The sequence below is a fragment of the Danio aesculapii genome, chromosome 12, assembly GCF_903798145.1.
Source record: "Danio aesculapii chromosome 12, fDanAes4.1, whole genome shotgun sequence".
NCBI classification, from domain to species: domain Eukaryota; kingdom Metazoa; phylum Chordata; class Actinopteri; order Cypriniformes; family Danionidae; genus Danio; species Danio aesculapii.
In genome coordinates, this window is record NC_079446.1 from 31,374,974 (window position 1) to 31,401,126 (window position 26,153).

A 26,153-nucleotide genomic window follows, 5' to 3' on the forward strand; every position below is an offset into this window, starting at 1 on the left:
AAAGTGCTACTGCTCCACTGAATGAATTGAATTGCCAGCTGTTATACTAGTCTTTAGTACACAGGTGGCGCTCATGCTTTTATTTCCGCCATCCGCTCAAATAAGAAATAAAACTTTTTTAAAAAGGTTATGAGAGGTTTTCGCCATATAAAAGGCTTAAATGAAAAAAACAGAAGACATAAAGTGGCCCTAAAGTGATGGTTTCATAATTTCTCAGTAACCTACCCTAAAAGCAACATAAGTAATAGCAAACAATTGCTAAATGACGTCATATTTGCTTTTGTTAGCCCTACTGTATGTTAAAGGCAAAAACTGACGTGGTTTAAAGGTTTGGTGTCTAAAAAGAGTGTATTCTCATTTTCCAACAACGTTTCAGTAATGCGCGACTCAAAAGATAAAGATGCCCTCACCTGTCCTGAGGTAACATCAACCCTGTACAACGATAACATAAATGATGATAATTTTATTAGTTATTACATTTACATATATATATATATAAAAGGTTCACTTTGTGTTTGTCTACACAATTCATATTAATCATCAGAGGGAAAATTGTATAGGCGAAACCAACCTAAATCCTAAAAGTGTCAAGGAAAGACAGGAAGATAAAAAAAAACGTCGACAGATAATAATTCGCACACAGGGTGTCAGATATGGATCGCAAAGTGGATTCCATTTATGCTTGGACAGTCTTTGGATAATTCTTATTAAGTAAAGTGCTTAATGGTGCCTAATCAGCGAATACTCACTGTCTAACTGAGCCAAAAGGACCGACCTTCTCCAGATATCCAAGCACATGCGCAGTGTTTTCCCACAGAGTGCGCGTTCTTCGACCTTACATGCATATTGTCGGTCAACTGAGCGCGAAACAGCAGCACTCATGTTTGACATGTAATCTGCACTGACGTTAACTTTTATTAATTTCGTAATGTTCTTGTATATTTTTGAAGCATGCCGTTGTTTTGAACGATTGTTGAAGATATGAAATAAAAAGTCTAAATATAACTCATTGTTTTTTACCATAGTATTATTTTTAAATTCTCAAAGCCTGTTGCTTTTTTATTCTCTCCTCGTGGGGTGTGTCTACCAGAGCAGCACTCGGCGCTTGTTGGAGTCTGTCCGGATGTGTATATGATGTCTGATCACTTGTTCCTCGCCAGTGCGCAGCTGGTGCGCAATGGATTTATTGTGGAATTTGTTCTATGTCGTATTTAACCAGTTTCTCTGCTCTCTGAATGGATCTGCATAAAGCAACGATGATATTCGCAACTTTCTGGATAATGTTTCCTGTCCTTGGTAAGTTGAAATCCATGTGTTCCAACGTTTGTTTTGCGCCTTGCATCTGTACGAAACGCACTGTCATTCAGATGCATACGAGTTGCATTGTTATTATTTTCGACCCTGACAAGAAAACACTAAATTTGTAGCAGAAACTAGTATAAAACATTCAGGTGTCTTTGTCTTTTATCAATTAAGTTGTTTCTAATTGTTTGAGTTGGGTCCTCTAAACTTACAAGGTAGGCTAAGTGTTATCATCTTCATTAAAACCAGAGCATCGTGGTGATACTTTGCCAAACAGTTTTCTATCGTATTCACGTCTAACTTTGTCTTTCCCCCGCACAGATTTAGTGCACTTCTCAAAGGCAGATGCGATCGCACAGTCTCGCTCGGTTCGGCTGGACTGCGTTAGGGCTCATGAACAGTGTTTGGGAAAGTACGGATGCAGCACCAAGTACCGCACCATGAGACAATGTGTGGCCGGGAGAACCGGTAACTTCAGCATGCTGGCTGAACCAGAGGCGCAGGACGAGTGCAGGAACGCCATAGAGTCCATGAAACAGAGTCCTCTGTATGATTGCAAGTGCAGGAGAGGAATGAAGAAAGAGAAGAACTGCCTGCGCATCTTCTGGAGTATATATCAGAGTTTACAGGGTGAGCAGAATCCAATGTCATTAAGTAATAAAAAATGCTGGACGAAAGGACATTTATAATAAAGTTTATAAACTTCAAAAGTTCTAGTTCTGTGAATTATTCTTTTATTAACTATACTTTTACTTTTTTCTGCTTACAGCTAATGACTTACTGGAAGACTCGCCATATGATGCGGTAAACAGCCGTCTGTCTGATATTTTTCGTCTGGCTCCCATCATATCAGGTAAGTCTGATGTTAATATGTCTGTTTCACGGTCAGTTAACCCTAAGTACAAATCTTTTGCCAGCTTTTTGTATGGTTGCATGTCTATGTGCACATTGAAAAATAAAGGCTTTTGCATAGAATAATCATTTTGTGCTTCCCAAAGAATCCCTGAGACAAATATTAACTTATAATAATACAACTTATAAAAAAAAATTATATATATATATATATATATATATATATATATATATATATATATATATATATATATATATATATATATATATATATATATATATATATATGTGTGTGTGTGTGTGTGTGTGTGTGTGTGTGTGTGTGTCTTCTAAAGAATGTAATAATAGTTTAAAGGTCATGTTTACACCATAATGAATGTAGAGAGGCTTTTAGAATGCTCAAGGTGTTTTGTGGAACCATTAACTGTAAAAATAACCTTCAATTTTAAGAGCGTGTGGAATTTAAAGGATCTACACTGAATTAACCAGTATTTTATGTAATTTTCCATAAAAACATGCTCATTTGGCTGTGGATAAAAGCCTCCACCAAATGAATGAATCTAAATGGTGGCTCGTGAATGGCCCGTCTGCATCGGTCATTTGTGAAAATGTGCTTTGTAATGGATGTTAGAGATTTGAGTGAACAGGTTTCAGTGATGTCCTTGGAAAAGAGTCAATGTCTAATGCATTCCAGTAGTGTTGTTTGATGGAGGTTTAGTTTAGTTCTATAGATGGCGCTGTTCCTCCCTTGTTGAACCCCAGTGAGGTCTGACTGCATCTCTCAATCTGAGCTGTGCTTCACTATTGAAGTTCTGCGGTAAATCTCCATGGTGACAGACAGTAGCTCTGTTCCAAAACCTAGTAAGATGCCTCGCCGCCAACTGCCTACATGGGCAGCATTATAACTATCGTGGAAACTCATTTGGAAGATCTTAGAGTGGGACACAAATAGCACTCCACACCCAATAGAGACTAGACAAGTGATGGATTTCAATAGGATTTGGTATTAGGTTGCCATGCTAAAAGTACAATACAGTGTTTTATTAGCTGTTAACTACAATTATATGAACGAGGAGGATAAGCATTATAAGATTATATAGCATTAAAATACACAGCACAGAACTAACTAATTGAAAAAGGTAAAAAGAATAGATGTATTACTGTATGCAATGAAAAAGTAATTTAACACATATTTCACTTAGAAATGCTTGTAAATATTACAAAGTATTTATTGAAAAATTGAAAGACTGACATATGTTTTATATGTACAATGGAAGTCAGAATTATTAGCCCCCTGTTTATTCCCCCCCCCCACCCCATTTCTGTTCAACAGAGATTTTTTTCAACACATTTCTAAACATAATAGTTTTAATAATTCATTTCTAATAACTGATTTATTTTATCTTTGCCATGATGACAGTAAATAATATTTTTCAAGACACTTCTATACAGCTTAAAGTGACATTTAAAGGCTTAACTAGGTTAATTAGGTTAACTAGGCAGATTAGGGTAATTAGGCAAGTTATTGTATAACGATGGTTTGTTCTGTAGACTATCGAAAAAATACATAGCTTAAAGGGGCTAATAATTTTAACCTTAAAATGTTTGGGTTTTTTAAATCAAAAACTGCTCTTATTCTAGCCGAAATAAAACAAATAAGACTTTCTCCAGAGGAAAAAATATTATCAGACATACTGTGAAAATTTCCTTGCTCTCTTAAACATCATTTGGGAAATATTTAAAAAGAAAAAAAATTCAAAGGGGGGCTAATAATTCTAACTTCAACTGTATATGTAAAGCACACCACTAACTTCTGTTTTTTCCAAAAATTCGAATTTTCAAAAAGTAATGGTTTATCGTATAGAATGAATAAAATACAAGTAAACATGTAAATCACAAGTAACACATTGATTTAAGCATTATTTTTAAACAATGAGACTAAAATTGAATTTTCTTGTAAAGCATACTTAAATACCTGAAATAACTGGTTTAAAAGCAATCTTCATTAATTAAATGCTTGCCAATTTCGCAGATAAATAAAAATAGAAGCGCCAATTCAAATTTTTAAAATGGAAAGACTCAATAAGTATTTTTAGTAATTGTTTCATTTACAAAAAAAAAAAAATAATTTCTTCCCAATTTGATTTGCCTTAACCTCAACATGAACATTAATAAATGTCTTTTTTAAAATAATGTATTTGTAAAAATTATTTGATGGAACAGTGCTAACATGAACCAATAATCAAAATTTTTATTAACTAACATAAAATTAATAAATGCTGTAACAAACTATTTAAAAATGTTTAGTTAATGCATTAACTAATAGTCCTCATTGTAAAGTGTTATCAATGCAGCCCACTAAGATTCATTAGCAAAATGTGTCTGTGGTTTTTGTTTTCATTACGCTTGGATTAAATATTAATAAAATGCAGGTTCATAAAGACATGGGATGTAAAGAAGCCCTCCACATTCTTTCTCATTTCTATTTAAATAATTAAAAAGGAAACACACAGCTTTAGAGATTGCAGCTTTGTTCTTTCCTTAAACATCATTCAATACAGTTAAAGAGAATATATTTTAAAAAGCTTCAGTATACCTCTTTAATCAGCTGTCAGTTCTTTAATCCTCAGTCTGGTACAATTAGAGAATTATTATGAATGAACATCACAGGCTTGTCTTTGTTTTACTGTGTATCTCCATGTGTGATGATGCGTATGTGTAACAGCAGACTACAGGTGTTGTATATTCAAATTATTATCATATTTGGATACCGAACGCAAATTAATTTTAATATCACAATAAGCTTCTTTGCTTATTCCATTTATGTCTAGAGTAATTCCATGGGGAAAAAATATTGGAAAAGGTGCACCAGTTCTGGCATGTCCCCGCAACCCTGAGTAATAACTCACAGCTGGGCCGTACAGGAGTGAGCAGGATGTTTATGGCCGCTGCCAGTGCAGCTCCAATAAAAACTGATTTGGTTGAGAGACTCAGCTGTGCTGTGCCAGATCTTTACATTGCTCAGATGGAGAAACATCTACAATCTTAAGGTGGTACAGTATCAGGGTTATACAGAATCTGTACAAAATGCTCTGTATCAAATACAATGGAGATCAAAACTAGGAAACAATTTATAAACACTTAGTTTTTAAGAAGAAAAATCTTCCACATTCATATAAGAGTATTTAATTGCTAATAGAACAGTGTTTTAGATAGCAGCTATGATTGTTGCACAAGGAAATATTACAACTAAAATTTCTGAAGATTACAGAAGTCAGAAATGTGTAGGAAGTGTCCAGGCTCTTGCTCTGGAGTGCGTTGCCCAAACAACGACGTAACTCACGGCTGAACTATCATAGTACGATGCATCAGTTGGCAAAAGAACGATATAGTGACGAGTGTTTCCCAAAACCTCTTTCGCAGATCTATCGTTTGAACCACGTTAATTATAATGTGAAACGCCCATAATGATGCTCTAAACAGGGTGGAGTAACAACTTCTTTAGAGAGGAACCCCATAATTTCTTTATGCAAATTATATTGTTTTACACAAACATGCATTTAAAAAAAAAATCCAGTTTTGCTAAAAACATGCACTCGTTTTCCATATTAATTAAAATATATGTAAATGGCACATATAGGGCCTATGTTTCCTTAACAAGTATTATTGAGAACATTACATATTCTATTCTAAAACAAACAAAAATACTTAGCTAACACGTATTGTAATCGCATATATAAATCATATAAATAAATAAATAATGAGGCTATTATTAAGAAATGAAATTTAATATTTATTATTTATTAGGAAATGAAAAACATCCTACTTTCATAATAATATTAATGATGATGATGATTATTAATATTATAAAGTAGGATATTGTTTATTTATTTTAAATTTTTTGTCTAACTTTAAGTCTACTTTTACAATTTGACACATGCAAACCACTGCAGAAATCTAACCAACAGGCTCATGTCATATACAGTACAGAACCTTAATAAATAACCTACTGTAAATTAAAAGCATTAACATATGCTGTGTTTTTTGTTTTCACAAGCTTTGGAGACGTAACATAAATTCCGCTTTTAAATAATAGGTCACCTATAGCTTTCGTCATGAGCCATGGCTGTGTTCAAAATGACATCAATGTTTTCAAAGTGCACTGCGAAGGGAGTACAAATGTAAACATGAAGATCACTAAAACTGAACTGTAAAAATACTTTGAAAGCAAATTACACCTAAGACTGATGACTTTAATGCTTTTTTGTTTTTAATCATTCCAAGTTAGAATGTTCTAAATGAATAGGGCATAGGGGGGATAAGTAGGAATAGAACACAGCCAGGAACTATGTTTCTAACTACAGCTCCAGAGGTGTAGTTGCAAGTGCACAAGTTTCCAACGCAGTTTGCGAATGTTCAATGGAACGATGGATTTAGGAAATGGCAAATCAATGAACTATGTTTGTAACGACCGAACTTGCGACCTTAGTTGGCTAACGATGGCACCCTTGAATGACATTTGCACTAGTACATTTGACATCTGAATAGCCACAATTTTCATGAGATTTTCAGTCAGGTTTAGGTCAGGACTTTGGGCTGCCATTTCAATAGTTCAAATTTTTAAGTTTCAAACTGTTTTATCCATTTCATGAAATTTTGCAGTTCTTTGACCTCACAACAGCAGGTTAGATCACTTTGAGAGGATTGGTCACCACACTCCAAATTCTCTAAATCAGGTTCCAGATGAACACCAATAACTGTGAGGAACTGGAACGTGTTCTGTAGTTTTGATCAGCGTTTAAATATCTAATGTAAATCTTTAGATAAGCTGTATGAAATGTGCTCATGAGCCATGCTTAAAATACTACTCTTTTGCTCCTTCAAATAAAACTCTGTAGGAAAATGTAGTTTGCTCTGTAATTTTGATCTCCACTGTATATAAACCTACACTAGTACCAAACCCATTGCATACCAAAATAGCGTAGGGAGAGTGATAGGAAGAAACTTGAGCAGTGCCTAATTTGCCAGAAAACCTTTGTCCTCTCAATAAAGCATTTTATGTTTCCTGTCATGAACCAGTGAATCAACCCACACACAGGACCCCAATAATAACTGACCCTTATCTCTTTCTCTCAGTGGGACATCTCTATACAACACCTTGTGTGGGTGTTTTCAGGCTTTTTACAGGAGAAATGGATACTCTAGTCCGAGGCTTGTTCTCCGACAGGCATTATATTTCAGTGGTTGTTTGGATTTGTTGGATCTCTGAGTTAACCCTGTTGGTAGTTATTGGGTAGTGTGAGAATGACAGATTTGTCTGCATAATATAAATGCATCAGTCAACTTCAGAATGTTTGAAATGTTAGTGTTTATTTGGGAATTAATTATTATTGGGTCTTTCGTAATAAATGTTACTGTCTTGATAAAGATAACTTTTACTAGATTTACTAGAATCCACAACAGTGCATGATAATGGTCTATTTATAATAAACATTCACTGACATTTTGTCACCTGCTGTTTTAAATGTTCAAGTTTTTTACCTTTTATGGAGCCGAGAACTCTGCATGGTAACTTCATTGACACTGATTACTAAATATACATTATATTATCATTAAAAGATTCTTGTAATAACTCCGCAGTAACACTCCAGGGCTTTTCCAGTGAGTATTTAATGAGTGCTCTATAAAGTGTTCAAATCGTTGGATTCTAATGAGAGTTGGCGGTCAGTTTTTTAACTGTCTTTGATAAACTTGAGACTTTGTTTAGAAACTTGTTGCAGGTCACCAAATATGATTATACACAATGCCATATAAAACCCTAATGGCAATTAAAGGAACACTATCATGGAAATAAATACTGAGGCCACACTCTTAGAAATAAAGGTACAAAACCAGTCACTGAGGCAGATCCATTTTAAAAAGTAAATATTACAATTTAAAAATAACAGGGCAAATGCAGATAGAACCTTCTGATTCTAAAAGTCATTTTCTGTTGGGATTATAAGAGTCTATCTGGCAGATCATTAATTGAAGCTTTACTTATAAAGAAATACAATCACAAAAAAAAATTGGTGTTGTAACAATATGTTGATGCATGAGAAAGAAATGTTTTGCTTTCTACAGCATTTTGTTTAATGTTTTAGGATAAATAGTTTTTCTTGTTTAAATTAATAATAATAATAATAATAATAATAATAATAATAATAATAATAATAATAATACATTTTATTTATAGGCGCATTTCAGAGCACTCAAGGACACCTTACAATATGTCACAGGCACATTATAAAAACAAGACAGAAAAGTAATAAACATAATATTAATCCAGAAAGTCATTAATAGCAATCCTGAACAGAATTTTTTTTTATCCTAGGATTTAAAATTTGAGATAGAGTCCATCTAACGAATATCTAACGGCAGGGAATTCCATAACTGTGGTGCTATGCAGCTAAAAGCCCTGTCACCAAATGACTTCATCCTAAAATTTGGAACTGATAGCAGTTCAGCCGCAGAAGATCACAGAAGATTCAGCATACAAGGCTGTGCTAAATATATTTTCCAGTGCATATGTTAATTTTATGTAATTAATATGGTCAAATTTATTGATTTATATGCTTTATATGAACTATTGAACTTTATTATATGTCCCATTATTAATTATTTGTCCTTCAGGGCTTAATGTTCTATTTAAATACTTTCAAAGAAAACAGAGAATGAGCAAATGAGTTTAATAAACTCTGAAAAAGGTTTCACTGAATATATATACACAAATAAAAATATTTCACATTTAATATAGAATATATGTTTCTTTTTCAACAATGTAAAATGTAACATTTATCTCAATGTCAATAAATGCTTCTAAATCATCACATTTACACACATCTTTTCACTTTCAGGTTTCTTCTTAACTTTGTGTGGTGCGGCATTATTTGGTGAACTCTGATTTTCACAGAAAGAACCTTAATCAATTTTGACAAAAATGTCAGAAAAAAACTTATATTTCTAAGATAATGAAATGTGTACCTCTTGTAAAGAGAGTACACAGAAGGCAGTATTTACACATTGTTAAGGTGATGTACCACAGAATGCATTTAATTTGTGTGTAGGCTATTTGAAAGATGAGGGTAAAGAGAGCATTTACAGAACAGCACTTCTCAGTGCTGTACTGTGAGTGTAGAATGTACTGTATAGAGCTGTCCCTCTTATACTTAAAAGTTCAACACCTCACTGTTCCTCCACTGACTAACTCCACACCTACAAGATTGGCCAAAGAACTACAAGTATGTAAAATCATTTGAATGACTCCTGTCAGTGCAGATTTATGATGAGGTTAGAGTTAAGTCTAATTTGTGCCACATTGTTCTGTAGTCTAAATGCAGTCTTGGGTGCAAATTCAAACATAGATTGATTTCTTTGTTTTGAAACCAGTAATAAAGATGGGGCAATTTTCTCAAGATTAATTTCAATTAAACTTTTCTGGCAACATTTCTGAATGAATAAAAATTTGTTAATTTACACTAATTGTAAGTTTGTCATTGGTCAAAGTGGACTTTTCTGTTTATATCAGCCATTACTTTCTTTGTAGTTGTCTTTATATTACTCCATCATTTTAAGCAATAATCAAAGATTTTTCTGTTTTTATGTATTAGAAAGTTGTCTGAAATATGTTTGTCTCACTCATTTTATGTTGTGTTTGCTTCAGGTTAAACCATAATTTATTTTAAAGGCATTATCAAAACAAACACTGGTGCTTTTCATGCAGTGTATGTAATAGTTGCTCATGGATTGTGCTAAATTCTGCTTCGTTGGTCTGATAAGTTGAATTGCTTTCTCACCACAAACAAACCAGTCCAGGGTTTGTTTTAAGTAGTCTGAGACTGATTGTTTTGGTGCATATCAATCCGATTGTGTGGAGTATGACTGCTATTTTCATATATCCTTAAAATGAGAAAAAAAACATGCTATGTTTAGAAACAAATGATCCAAATGAGCTAAACTCCATTGTAGGAATTGTCAGAGCATTGAAACGCACATCACTACAACAGACTATCCTGAAGGGAAACATGAGGTCAAGCAAAGAGACAGAAACATACTCAACAGAGTATCAGCTTTCTCCAACTCTTTTCATAGCCCTGGCTAACAAAAACGCCTGCTCAACTAATTGTAGCTCTTCTGGTCTCTAATGCAAAAAAGCCAGTGTTTCAGTAAATGTGTTCAGGTTACACTTCCTGCCAGGAACATAACTGAGGATCGATACCAATGGCCACATTAAGCTCCTAATAAACGCTGAGCAAGGCGTTTTAAACTTTAACAAACTTACTATTCTCCTTAAGAATGCATCATCGAGGTAACAGCAGTCAAAACAGATCGAATAATTCTGCACATCTTACATCATGTTTATGAGAAGCCGCTTGATGCCTCTTAGATGACTCAGTATTGTAGGAACTGTGGGTCTTTATTTAAGACGCGTCTGTATGAAATCTGCTCTATAGGCACTTTCTGTCCTCTTTATTTGGTGCACACCCTCCAGCTCTACATAGCTTTGTGGGTTTGGGGCTTTACTAACAGATCCCCTTGAGCTGTGGGATCGCAGGAAAAAAGAAGGGGGGAAATCAAGCATGTGAAGGAGGAAGGGCAGGCCCTGTTTCGCGAAAAAGAAGCCGAAAGTCTTGGGTAGAATTTAATTGTAGTGAATTATACAATGGTTGCTAATAAACAGGCCACTTAGTGATGGTTATGAAGCTTATTAGCTTATCCACAGTTAAAGGGAAGGTGTACACAAATAAGGAACACTGTTGCCATTTACTCACCTTCATGTCATACCAAAACCAAAACAAAGACTTTTTTCTTCAATGGAACATTTAGAGCCCTGCATTTGAGCCCGACCTTTTTATGCCCCTTGGGCCGGGCTTCAGGACAATTTTCACATCATAGCTACAGTAGCACGCATATTAGGCTTCCGGCCTGTGTTAGAAAAAGAATTTTTAAAAAGGTTAATGAGATGTACAGTGGAAAACATAAAGAGAAAAATTTGCAATGGCGAACTTAAAACTATGAAAAACGCTAGAGGAACAGCAAACTTCTGATCGTTGTTTCAAATAAAGACAACTATAAATGATCAGCCAATTGGTCATGCACAATGCACAACTTGTAAATTGATTAAACTCACTGTGGACCACATACCGCTTTGATATCAATGTCGCTTGCAATTTAAAAAACAAACAAAAAACTCCAAACATTTCTCTAAATTATTCTGATAACGAAACGAAAAAAAAACATCAACTTTCTATTAGATACAAATCTGGTCTGTTTTAATGGCTTTTTAACAGTATAAGCTGTTTGACGGAAAAAAAGACAGGCTTTGGGTCAGACTGTTAGACAAGGGCAGGGCTACAGCCTGTGCGTCTCGGGCCAGGGCCGGGCTAAGACTTAGATTTAAGGCCCATGCAGGGCTTTAGGAACATTGTTTTTGTACATTCATCTAGTCAATAGAGTGTGACAGAGTTTAACAAAAATGCTTAATCTTTAAAGACAGATAAGTTATGAGCGTCAGTAATGTTAAAAGATTTTATATGATTTTACGTCGGTTTCTATTTAAATGTAAAAAATAATGGCAAACTACATATGAAAAACTACAATAACTGAACAAAAATTCCTAAATATTGACAAATGTTCTTTAGCCCTATCCACTTTCATTTTTATTCTCTAAAGGAACATTATGACAACATTTCTTTCAAATTTCAAACATACAGTGCTCTATTTTAAAGATCTAGGTGCAAAGTCTAAAGCTCATGGCGCAAAAGCATTAAGGGCATGTCCAAATTCACTTTTGCTATTTAAGGACAGAAAATATGGTTTGTTCTCTGGCGCATGGTCTAACAGGGTTGTGCTTATTTTCTAAATGAGTTATGGGTGTGTATTGAGCTTATCATGCATTAAACGAATCAGAGTCAGCTGCATTGCACCATGGCGCATTTGCTATTTACATGGCGAACTATGTAAGTGGAAAAGATGAATGCTCCACAAGGGAGAAAACAGACCATCTGCTGCGCGAGGATAAAGAACAAGCCTTCTCCATTCAGCCTCTACTTTCTCTTCACTTTACTTTTACTCTTTACTTTGCTCCTTTACTTTCATGGATAGGGAAACGGTGTTGTATGCACTCCGCTGAAGACATCCATTAGCCTACACATTTAATTTAGTTTGTTAAGCATAAAGATTTGTTTTAAAACTATTTCTAAATTCAGTTCTAATTTCCATAAAATGAATAAATTAACAATAATAATTAAGTGTGGTCAAACAATTAAGTTATATCCAAACGTCCTATTCGTATGCCCCATTCAGTGATGCTTACGTCTCCCAAACCCGACAGGTGGACAATTAAATTATTAAAACAAATATAAGTATGATTTAAATAATAATTATAATTATAAACAAAAAAGCAGGCCCTAATGCAACATGGATTAAAATATATAAAATAAAATAAAGATATATAAATTAAAAAAATCTTTCACTGTATTCACTGTGTAATTGTTCCCAAAAAGAACACGCAGATTTGAAAGCACTTGAGTAAATGATGAAAACGTCTTAATGTACACTAGGGTTTTACATGTCTGCCTTCATATAAAGTACAGCTTTAGAAACCATACTGTAGTTGAGAAAAGTAAGGCCTAAAAACATCCATCTAACCACTCGTGTTTGGCCTGTGATAAAAGAAACATGTTTATTATGCCATTAATCATGAGATATTCAGACCGAATAACCACTGGACTACATTCACTTGAACAAATGCTTGAATTAAAATGGGTACTTTACATAAATCAATAAAGCAGGCGGTCATGAGAGAAGAAGAATGATCGTACTGTCACTGCAGAGCGAGAGCTGTGCCACCTGATCAGCGAGGAGACAAAGACAATGAGAAACAGAGATTAATAAATAGAAGAAAATGAAAAGTGTGTCCCCTATAAATGTAAATTCTGCCATCATTGGCTGATCTTTCCAAACACATATGACTTTTTCTTTTTTCTTCCACAACAGTACATTAGATAAAAGTAAAAAGGTCTTTATGATGAATGTCAGTGTGTTTTGGAAACCATTTGCTTTCAACTATATGGAAAAAAAGCATTTAAATATATCTTCATTTGTGTTCCACAGAAGAAAGTTATGATAATATATTTATTATCCCACAATTTATTTTTGAAAATGAACTATCCCTTTAAATCCAAAGACTACGAGGCTCAAATGTTCAATATTTGTGGAGCTGAAGATCATATTGAAGACTAAAACAGAAGATAATGTTTCACTATTGGCCACTCCAAGCAGTTTAGACAAATGAATCTCATTCTGAGCCTTGTTAATTGATTTTTTCATGATGTCCCTGCTTTGGTCTGCAGGATTGTCAATAATGTAGGGATCACGAATGGCCCTTTATTTGTCTCGCTGTACGGGAAATCACAAGCAAAGACGTGGCAGAATTTTTTTCCAAACAAAATTCCCAAAATGTACACATCTTGAGTATTGGTGCTTTAAACCCTAAATGGAAACCTTTTTATGTTTTGGTGTGTTCAAAAGGGTAAAACAACACCTTTTTTGAAGTCTGAAAACGCTTTTGAAAACAATTAATTTCAAAAGTTTATATGTGTTCACCCTATAGGCATGCACAAGTACAGTCAATGACAACCAAGATACTAAGCCTGCATGGATCTGTTTGAACTGTGGTCATTTTTTGTACATTAGTAAACGTATAAAGTTTTGTAATTTTTATATTGTTATTTTAATGTCAATTTTAGTACAATGATTCTGTCTTTTTAATTACTTTTTAATCTTTATTTTATTAATTTATTTTATTAATTTTATATACAGGCCCATAGGCGGGGGGGGGGGGGGGGGGGGGGGGGGGGGGGGGGGGGGGGCACGGGGGACCCACCCCCGAACTGAAAACAAGAAGACCCACCCCTGAACAGAAAACAAGAAGCTTTTATTCTAAATCTTGGACCTTATTATAAAAATAAAAATTGACCATTTACAAGGTGTGAAACACCTAAAGCAACCTATGATAAAGTTAATTTTAATACTAATTACATTCAATTCTTGTGGTTATCCATGAATGAAGAGATACTGGAAAAAAATCAGTAAGCTCGACATAATAATAATAATAATAATAATAATAATAATAATAATAATAATTATTATTATTATTATTATTATTATTATTATTATTATTATTGTTATTATTATTATTATAATAATTATATATTATTATTATTATTATTATTATTATTATTGTTATTATTATTATTATTATTATTATTATTATTATTATTATTATTATTATGTTTTAATTGTTTATTATTGGCTAAATTCTGACTGAGGAAAGTTAAATGTGCTGGCCAGTTTGTTATTTGTCTAATAAAAGACATTAGGCTACAATGTTTTTATGATGTAATAAATTTGTTTTTGTTTTTTTTACTTTTTTCATATTTCTTTAGTCTAAATCTTAAGGAAATATTATTGGTACGTCAAAAAGTGCGAGTATCATGATCATCCAACAAGCTAAATCAGCTAAAATAGAGCTTAAAATGTCACTAAATGAAGTATTTAAACCTCATAATTGAATAGAAAATTAGGCAGAATTGCAAAAAGTACATTTTTTTAGAAAAAAGAACCACCCTTTTCACCACGCTAGCTATTGGCCTGGTATATTAGAGCTAGTATACCTCAACTTGCGGTGCATTTCAAATAATATATAGGCTGTGTTCTTTTACACACACTCACAAACTTTTCTTCCCTTTTTCCCTATGGGTATCCCCAACGCCATTTTCAAGTGTGTTTCACTTTGTCAAGTGAATGAGGGAAGCTACATGGACATACCCTCAATCTCTCTAATCTGACCATACTGTAAGAGCGAGTCGGCTTCATATGTCCATTTCAGCACCTGTATGTCCCAGAATTCAACAGAATTGTGATGTCACTAAAGTGTTGTTCAAAAGTGCTCAAGAGTTTAGAGCATTCCATTTAACCAATGCAGACATTTTGGCAGTAGTGGACACTGGTGTAATCTAATCAATGATATGCATCAGACCAAAATGTTTAAAAATGGCCACTTCGAAGCGCCCTTTGGAATGAAGGATTTCGAAGAGGACAACTAATGGACACGTCAAGCCCCATGATTCTTTGACAGAGAAGTTGTTTTTTTTGTGTAAACCAGTGTGTTCTGTGTGAAAGGGCTCATCCCTATGCCATAAACCTTTTGAAGATGTCACTTCAGAGTGTAAACAATTAGAAGAGATTAGGGCATAGGGATGAGCCCTTCTGAATGGAACACACTGTTAGTCCTGGACTGCTGCTGACCTGCAAAGTTAACTCCAAGCCAATTAGACACACCTGAACTAGAAAAATCAAGCTCTTTCTAGCCAAACAAGATACTAAGACTGTATCTGAAATTATCCCCTGTACCATCATTCACTATTTCCTATTAGTCCACTAATATAGTCCACTTATAAAAGTGGATGAAAACAAGTGAGTGAATTCGAGCACTGAGTGCACTGGAAGGGATGCCGCTTGTTCCGTGGTTGATAAATTCCTCTGATTAGATTTTCAACTTTTGGGTCAGACCCTTTGATGGCTATTTAAAATTTTGCAAAGTTCTCTATTAGTAAGAAAACAAAGTGTTTTGATATCTGCCATGTATACACATGTTCATTTCACAAGTAAAGAAAGTCAGAAGCAAAAATTCATTCAGTGTGCAAACTCTCACAGCGCATTAATGGTATTCTCTAGCTGTTGAGTGTACATTTGCTGTTATTATAGTGCATCTGAGAATTGACAGAGCGCACTTCAGAACATCCTCTATGGTTTGGGTCAGCCCTACAAATGGCTGCTCTCTCAAGCAGTGCACTGTTTAAGGATTTGAGGGCATTTTTAGACACTGCATGTGTGTTTAAGGTGTCACAGTGGCGCAGTGGGTAGCACCATCGCATAACAGCAAGAAAATCACTGGTTCAGGCCTCCGATGGGTCAGTTGGCATTTCTGTGTGGAGTTTGCATATTCTTCCCGTGTTCGCGTGGGTTTCCTCCGGGTGCTCCAGTTTCCCGCACAGTCCAAAGACAAGCGCTATAGGTGAATTGAATAAGCTAAATTGGCCAAAGTGTTTGAGTTTGAATGCAAGAGTGTATGGGAGAGTGTTTCCAAATGTTTGGTTGTGGCTGGAAGGGAATCCACTGCATGGAACATGTGCTGGATAAGTTGGTGGTTCATTCTGCTGCGGAGAACCCTGATTAATAAGAAAATGAATGAATGAATGTGTGTTTAGGAGCTAAAGTTTGCAAGACATCGGCCTTCAACGACCAAGTTTGAGCATCCCTGTTTATATAGTCATGTGTTTGAATAAAACTATTTTTATGTTCTGATATTTTGACAATAATAAAAAAACAATATTATTCACAGTTGGTTATGATATTTGGGGATTTTCAATCAAATGTTATTTTGACTCATTTTCTGGAAGCAAAAGAAAGCCTTAATGTTTTTCCCATAGATGTTTAATATTTTTCAGTTAATATTAATTTCATTGCTTTTTTTGCAATAAAGCAATAACATATGATTAAAAAATTACCAAACATCATAACCAATTGTCGATTATATTTATATTTCAAATATAGTAGAATTATCAAAAGAGAACAAAATTAGTTTTAAACTATAGTTTTACTAACATTTACTAACTAACATGAATTTCAAGAGTTCACACTTAGCTGATGATTGATGATAAAGCTTGTTTGGCTTGCTGTCCCGGGAGAGAACCCTGAGCCTATAAGATCCTCAATATCTGGGCTCCCTCACATTAGGAGGGTGAGAGGGGAGTTTGAGCTCAGGTAGATCTCGATGAACTCCTCCGACTTATTTCTGACTAATTGACAGATATAGGGATGGCTAAGGAGAGATATGCAGCTTGCTAAAAGTTTAACTATGATGCCAGTTTGCTATGTTCAATTTACTTAGGTTGCGTGTTTTGTACTGTGGGAGGAAAACGGAGAACCTGGGGAAAACCCACACGAGGAGAATGAGCAAACTTCGCACAGAAATGCCAACTGGTTTGGTAGGGACATTCTTGCTGTGTGGCAACAGTTCTATTCACCAGGCCGCCGTGTCGCCTATCTAAAAAGAGGGGGAGTGTGGGTGTGGTGGGGGTTGATTCTACAAAATGAAGATACTGAGATTGGAAAGTCTGGTTATTTATAGTGAGTTTAGAATCATCTGATTGGTGAATCAATCGTAAGCTGATGCGGAACCAACCGTAAACAATTATAAGCACGTGATCCTCTCGAAATTAGTTTATAAATAAACTTCACTCAGTTTCAAGATGTAGATTTAGTTTCAGTTCAGTATAACTAGTGCAAACATTTTAGAAGTATGAGTATCTGTTTTGTGTCAAGTGCAGAAGATGAAATCTCATCACTCAAGCCATATGGAAATGAAGTACACCTCTGTGTTTCTGATGGCCTTACAGTATAACCACAGGGAAGAGAAATCTCAGGAAAGAGAGATGGAAAAACAGCGACGTCCATTTTCTCAGAACCGAGACTGTCCTGGCCATCTGAATTATTCACACCCTCGGGCTCATTCAGAATGTAGTAACAAGTCCCAAGTGGCCCTGTCTTCTAAGAGAACCGAGATGTGTATTGAGAGCACAGACACCACGTCCCCTTCGCATGCAAGACGTCTTTTCATGAGTTGCATAAATTCGGTTGAATTCAGTCATGCCGCTTTTCCAAAGAAACCGTCTGATTGAATGTGAAGGAAAGAGAGAGAGTTTGTTGAAAGAAGAAATGTGCTAATTATGAAGGAAACTGACGGATGCTAAATTAAAATTCTTTTCAATGTTATTAGAGAGATATATTTTTAAGAACGCCTTTAATGTCTGGCTCTGACTCATTTATTTTTTTCATGCATTCAACTCAGTGTCGGGTTTTGATCCATTGTCTGCGTAATGACAATAAGTTCTTTCATTGTTTTAAACATTCGGTAAGATGATATTCATATCCGTAATGTTCATTTGAATTGCCGTCGTCTGTTTTAAGAAAGTCAATTCAGGCCTTCGCCGGTATTGGCATGAATCTCAAAAAGCCGACGAGAGAGGAAGAGGTTATTAAATATGAAAAAATGGCCCTGTCAGCAGTTATTGTTTGGAAGTGCAATTTGATTTCCAATCTCATTTCACATCATTGACATGGATGCCAGGGCCGTACGGTTCATGAATCCCAACCAGCTGCCACACAGCCCGCGGCAAGAAAAGACAAACAGAAAGAGAACGCTTTATGTTTGTACACCAATAGACCGTTTTCCGCATTAGATAATAAGAGTCTGCTTTTGGGATGAGCATGTAAACACTGAGAAACACACAAATCAACTGTCTCCAATCCTCATCATCTCATACTATGAGAAATATGCCGGCCTTGTCAGAAAGCACGTAAACAGCTTGATGATTGCTGGAGGCAGAAATGACATTTAAAGCTTGCGCGTGCTGTGTTGTGTACAGCTCATAAGCGTCGGGTAATTACAAATGTCTGGATGGTTGATTACAAATCATTCAGCATCAATAACTCTGTCAAGTGCGACAAAAAAGAGGGAAAATATAGAGAAGCCTACAATTCAAAACACTCCAGCACAACGGATGTAGTGTATTAATAAGGGCTCCGTTTGTTTGATTGGAGGATTTTTGAGATTGATTTTTATTTTAAGATGCAGGTTTCTGAATGTGTTTCCAGGTTGTTTTGATTCTTAAGAACAGTGCAGTATAACATACTATTTAAATGATTGTGATTGATTTGTTTGAAAAAAAGATTATTCTAAATAATTTAATTATTATAACAGTAATAATTTAATATAATTATAACAGTCTTACTTCTTGCATGAACCTACATACACTGTAAAAAAATATCTGTAAGTTAACAGTTTAGAATGAAAACGATCCACATCCACACTGGCCTTTCTGACCTAGCATTTCTGAACAGTTCTCCGTCCACACTATACTGCTGAAAACGCACATCGCAAAACGCAGAGATCAAGGTCCTAAAATGCAATTCTTAACTGTAAATAAATGAAAAAAAAAAACATGAATCACAAAATGTAGAACCTGTTATTTAATAGAATTCTTATATCCATAAGATAGGATCATACTTTATAACTACAGTACTAATAAACAGCCAATGTCTTAATAATAACCAGGTAATAAGCCAGTAGTTAATAGTGGGAATTGGTACTTAAACTAATGTTACCAAATCTACTTTTCATGTACGTCCAATGGATGAGGACTTGGTTCGAATAAAATAGTAAAACTGATGCTTTTTGCATCACTGTGTTTGGCAGATCTAAAGTAGTTTGCAGAGTTGAAATTCAGATATGCTAATCAAATTCATGTTTCTAACACACACTTTAAGCTCTTGGCTAGTCACAACAGACTGGGCCATTTGACCCTTCTGAAAAGTAAACTTCCAGAAAGGACATTCTTCAAAACAGAACAGAAAGAGTAACAACAAAAAAAATCTCATAAAGGTTTAGAACCACTTGATAGTTAGTAAATGTGGAATCGACTATCATTCTGACAGTGAATTTTATTTAAAGGGCACCTATGGTAAAAAATCTACTTTTCAAGCTGTTTGGACAGCCATATGTGCATGTATGGTGTATAGACTGTCATATTGGGGTGATATAAGCACACCCAGTGCTTTTTTTCAATTTAACAACATAAAAAACGGTGGACCAATTGGAGCGGTTTTCAAACCGACCGCAACTTTACGTAGGAGTCAATATTGATTGACAGGCGCGTCATCATATCCTCAGTTTGTTGATTCACGTCCGCCATTTTCAGCGTGAGTCGAAGCGATATCATTAAAGGAACACCCTTGCTCTATTTTTAGATGCAAGGCTCATTGGGCTCAACACAAGAGCAATATTCTCCACATTATCGCTCTAATCGGAATTATTGGTTGTATCTTTAGGTAGGTTTGCAAACATGTGTACTTCTCATTGAGTCTACCTTATACTTCAGCCGTTTGCATTTCTCGCGATCCCAGAAGCTTCCTGTGATCTTAACTAGCATGCGTTTTAGAATTCTAAGCATAGGTTTCTATCAGGGTACACTCAAGTCGACGGCTGGGCACCGCGGACCGCTGCAGAAACCTATGTTTAGAATTCAAAAATGTGTGGCGCGACGATTCGGGACACTTAATGTCTCTGCCGCGCCACAGAGAGTATGCCGTGTCGCGGCGTCGAGCGGCGCATCCAGTGCCTCAGTCCAAGTTAATTCAGTGTGCGTGGTTATTAGTTTCTGTGTACAAGCTCGGCACTTGAAACTAGCACACAGTTGGCTGTAAAACTGTACAAAGACACATATGATTTTGTACTCTCTGCTTGATCTGTGTCCGAGTCGTACATGTACGACTGTATGCTGATCCTCTCCTCCTCCTTTCAATCTGCCTGTCTGTGTTGCAAACACAGAGCGGGTCATGGCCCCGCCCCCTTGTTACGTTGAGCGGGAAGCCTAAACTAATTTACATGTGAAGCAACACACCCCTAAATCAGCGAACTGTGGACACGCCCCCAACATGACACTTTTTAACACATTATAATAAAAAATCTGAATTGTGTTTTAAACTGAACCTAAACTGGCACACTTAGAAGAACCAGAATATTAATATTAAATCATAAAAAAGAGTTACTATGTGCCCTTTAAGTAATGAATGTACTCTTAAAGGATTAGTTCACACAAACATTAAAATTCTGTTATTAATTACCCTCACATTATTACATTCCATTGAGACATTCGTTCAAAATTCAGAACACAAATTAAGATATTTTAGATCAGAGATGCCCAAAGTAGGACCCGTGGGCCAAAGTTGGCCCATGATAACCTTTGATTTGGCCCGCCATGCCAAGCCTTTAATAGAAATTGTTATTTCTAATTTAACATAATACCGCTGTGGGTAGCACTGTCGCCTCACAGCAAGAAGGTCACTGATTCAAGTCCCGGCTGAGTCAGTTGGCATTTATGTGTGGACTTTGCATGTTCTACCCATGTTGGCGTGGGTTTCCTCCGGATGCTCTGGTTTCCCCCACAGTCCAAAGACATGAGGTATAGAATTTGGTAAACTAAATTGTCCATATTGTATGAGTTTGAATGCGAGTGTATGGGTGTTTCCCAGTGATGGGTTGCAGCTGGAAGTGCATCCGCTGTGTAAAACATATGCTGGATAAACTGGCGGTTCATTACACTGTGGCGACCCCTGATTAATAAAGGTACAAAACCGAAAAGAAAATTAATGACTGAATTTAAAGTAATCTTTTGTTGGTTTGTTTTATTGTTGAGCTACAAAAAGCAAGCTTGAACTAAATGTTTTATTTAAATGTTGTAAATGATATGATTAAAGTAAAGCTTTCTATTTATTTTTAAATATTATTTTTAAAAATGAGGAAATTACACATGGCAACTTTGTAATACAGTTTGATATATTTACCTTCGGGCCACAGCCCTCAGCTGTTTGTTTATTGGTCCTTCATAAGTTTGGGCACCCCTGTTTTAGATGAAATCTGAGAGCTCTCTGGTCCTCCATACAGAGAAATGGTCATGATACAGACGAAGTCAGAATTTTGAATTTTCTTTTCTTTTTTAAATATTTCCCTAATGATGACTAACAGAGAAAGAAAATTTTCACAGTATGTCTGATAATATTTCTCTGGAGAAAGTCTTTATTTGTTTTGTTTTGGCTTGAATAAGAGCAGTTTTTAATTTTTTTAAAAACCATTTTAAGGTCAATATAATTAGCCCCTTTAAACAATTGGGGAAAAAATAAACAGAAGGGCTAATAATTGAGGGGGGACTAATATTTCTGACTTCAATTGTACATTCAAAACTTGTCCTTAAACATGCTTCATATGACTACAGTCGAACCACTGAAGTCACATGGAATGTTTTGACAATGCTTTTTGTACCGTTTCTGGACTGAGAGAATGAGCGAGCTCTCAGATTTCATCTTAAATATGTTAGTTTGTGTTCTGGTGAACGAAGGTCTCAAGATTGAAACAACACAAGGGTATTTAATCAATAACATTTCTGGGTGAACTAACCCTTTAATCCAATAAGCTCTTTGAATGGAGTCTTAGTTACCTCAGAATTAAAGATCCATTTATTTCACTACCATGACTACAGTGTAGCTAAGTTATCTTTATTTTGCTAATTTTCACTCTCCGACATGTTTGAAAGGGACATGACATGTTTTGGTTCATAATATTTGAAACATTGTTATCACCGGTATCTGTACATGATTGAACGTGCCATAACAAAACCTTACTAAAAGCATTATTACCCAGACATTATTAAACCAGTGTGTAGCACAAACAGCACAACTCTTCACATTTTCACATCACAAGCTTGATATTTGATGCGCAGTAAGGAAGTGACAGCACTGCCTGTTTGTATGTGTGTGTGTGTGTTTGAACTGATCATAAAGTGCTGGCACTGCAGTACTTTCTGAGCCTGCGTTCCCGTACCGTTTCAGGTCATCCAAAGTCACGTCATCTGTGAGCTCTGAGATTAAGGACATACAATGACCCACCACACACACTCACAGAAAAACAGAGAAAGACTCCCACAAGCAGAAGGAAGAGTCCCAATTGAATAGTGTATTGGCTGTCAAACATATTTAATACAAATCCTTAGGAGTGGATTTTGGAGTGAAGCCTAGCGAGAGAAAGAGGAAATCCTTTATTGTAATGGGCTTGGTTGACAGCTCTATGCTGTCGGTCCCCGAGGACTGATCTCCCGCTGTGAATGTGTGCTTCAGTGTTTGTGATGTATGAAGCCTATAGTTATCATTTCCGGAGTCCAATATTGTGGGAATGTGAATAGGAGTTGAATGCAACCAAGCCCCCCCTGCCTGTCTTTTAAAAGTGTGCCTGCATTCAGCTGTGGATTTATCACATCTCTGTTGCTCACTTTAGCTGCCTTTTCTGTCTCCTCCGCCATTCAGGCTCTTTTTATGGAAAGCTTCTATGAGCATGACCACACAAGTCAGATTTGGAGAGAGCTTCTGTGTTTGTGTGTCGCTTTTGAATGCTAGAATGCTGACAAATGGAGGTGTGGCAGAAAAGGATGAACGCAGGGACTAAAATGTATTTTGTATCTCTCAACGATTGATGGATTAGGAAAGAATATTTACAAGCTTTGCAATTAAGCATGTTTTGTTACAAATAATGGGGGGGGGGGTGATTTAGCAGCACTGTTTAAAGGACCATTAAATATTTATAACAAACCACATCATTTGGATAATTCTAGGCTAGATCACATAAAATTTCACTTCTGGAAAAGCTTTTAAAGGGTTTAAAAACTGGTAAAGGGCAAGTGGGTTATAACTGATTAATATAAATGTACAATATAAAATACAATATATTAAGCATAAATATATTTAAAAATAAATATATAATGTACACTCACCGGCAAATTTCTAATCAGCCATTCACATGGCAGCAACTAGGCAAGTAGACATGGTCAAGACGATCTGCAGTTCAAACCATGTATCAGAATAGGGAAGAAAGGTGATTTAAGTGACTTTGAACGTGGCATGGTTGTTGGTGCCAGACGGGCTGGTCTGAATATTTCATAAAATGCTGATCTACTGGGATTTTTACACAGAACCATCTCTAGGGTTTACAGAGAATGGTCAGAAAAAGAAAAAATATCCAGTGAGCGGCAGTTCTGTGGGTGCAAATGCCTTGTTGATGCCAGAGGTCAGAGGAGAATGGCCAGACTGGTTTAAGCTTCTAGAGAGGCAACAGTAACTCAAATCCACTCGTTGCAATTGAGGTATGCAGCATTTCTGAACACACAACACGTCGAACCTTGAGGCAGATGGGCTTCAGCAGCAGAAGACCACACCAGGTGCCACTCCTGTCAGCTAAGAACAGGAGACTGAGGATACAATTCACACAGGCTCACCAAAATTGGACAATAGAAAATTGGAAAAAACATTGCCTGGTCTGATGAGTCTCAATTTTTGCTGCGACAGTCGGATGGTAAAGTCAGAATTTGGAGTCAACAGCATGAAAGTATGGATCCATCCTGCCTTGTATCAACGGTTCAGGCTGGATTTGGTGTATTGGTGTGGGGATATTTTCTTGGCACACTTTGGGCCCATTAATACTAATTGACCATTATGTCAACGCCAAAGTCTACCTGAGTATTGTTGCTAACCATGTCCTTCTCTGTATGACCACAGTGTACCAATCTACTTCCAGCAGGATAACGCACCATGTCATAAAGTGCGGATCATCTCAGACTGGTTTCTTGAAAATGACAATGAGTTCACTGTACTTAAATGGCCTCCACAGTCATCAGAACTCAGTCCAATAGAGCACTTTTGAGATGTGGTGGAATGGGAGATTTGCATCATGGATGTGCAGCTGACAAATCTGCAGCAACTGCGTGATGCTATCATGTCAATTTGGACAAAATCTCTGAGGAATATTCCCAGTACCTTGTTGAATCTATGCCATGAAGGATTAAGGCATTCTGAAGGCAAAAGGGGGTCCAACCCGATACTAGAAAGGTGTACCTAATAAAGTGGCCAGTGAGTGTATAAATACAATATAAATAAATTATGCCCTATGTTGCCATGAAATGATAAAATCAGTTATCCAAAAAATTATTGTAATAATAATAATAATAGTAGTAATTAGTAATAAATTTAATTGCATATTAATACTGTGATAGTACCATATTATATATCTATGAACAAAATGTATTATCATACAATAATTTCATATGTATTCAACAATTTTCCCCTTTGCATATTTTTAACATGTAATCATACTCAAGAGAACAGAGAACAAGTACACCAGGGACAATGACAATTAATTAAAATTGGATCTCAGGCAAAACAGTCAATTGCTGGTTTTCCATCCTAGCATGAAGCAAATATTTTCAAACTTCATTCATTCATTCATTCATTCATTCATTTTCTTTTCGGCTTAGTCCATTTAATAATTTGGGGTCCCCATGAATGAACCGCCAACTTATCCAGCATATGTTTTACGCAGCGGATGCTCTTCCAGCTGCAACCCATCTCTGGGAAACATCCATGCACACTCATTCACACTCATACACTACAGACAATTTAGCCTACCCAGTTCACCTATACCACATGTCTTTGGACTGTGGGGGAAACCGGAGCACCCGGAGGAAACCCATGCGAATGCAGGGAGATCATGCAAACTCCACACACAGAAATGCCAACTGACCCAGCCAAGGCTCGAACCAGAGACCTTCTTGCTGTGAGGCGACTGCAGTATCTACTGCGCCACCGCGTCACCCCTTTTCAAACTTCACCAAAAATAATAATAATAAAATTAGGTGCAATTTCATCAAATTAGAGGGGCTGATTGAAATATTATGGTAACCTCGTAACCAACAGTAAACAAAGGACCATCAGAAACAGCTGATTGGTCGCATGGGTGTTTGCTTCAGAGTTTTTCAGGAAATGCGTTTCTAAATTCACTTATTCGCATTAAATCTTTTTTTGCAAGTCCAAAACCACCATCTGGGAATTTTTGTTCAAAATCTGCTGTTCCCTTCACTCATTTCTCATGTGGTATTTCAAAACATGCATTAACACAGCTAAGACTGGCACACTCGGCAAGATAGAATGTCATAACTCTATAGTGTTTGTGTTACAAATTGTGGTGTGGTATGATTATTTAACTGCTCCCAATCGCGGCGTGTTTAATATTTATCTGCAATAGCCAATCAGAGCAAGCAAGCTTCACCAACTGGATGTTGTATGTTTTTATGCATTAGCTGAAACATGGCAGTCATAAAGATCTTAAAAGTAAATTACTGACAAAGAAGACTTTTTTTCCATGATACATGCGTATATCATTGCAATAGTCTTTATAATAAGTTAATCTAGAACAGAAGGGCCAATAAATAAAAAACTAAACTAAATAAAAACAA

At 35.9% G+C, this 26,153-nt stretch overlaps 1 protein-coding gene across 1 annotated transcript in view; it reads left to right on the forward strand.

The window, feature by feature from the left end:
* Positions 1 to 1,058: 1,058 nt before the first annotated feature.
* The window catches only part of gfra1b (gdnf family receptor alpha 1b), a 62,795-nt gene continuing 37,700 nt past the window's right edge, over positions 1,059 to 26,153 (forward strand). Inside the window, exons 1-3 of the mRNA XM_056470114.1 lie at positions 1,059 to 1,296; positions 1,624 to 1,932; positions 2,072 to 2,155. Of these exons, the coding sequence (XP_056326089.1) occupies positions 1,236 to 1,296; positions 1,624 to 1,932; positions 2,072 to 2,155 (454 nt within the window). The 5' untranslated portion in view covers positions 1,059 to 1,235. The remainder of the gene's footprint in view (positions 1,297 to 1,623; positions 1,933 to 2,071; positions 2,156 to 26,153) is intronic.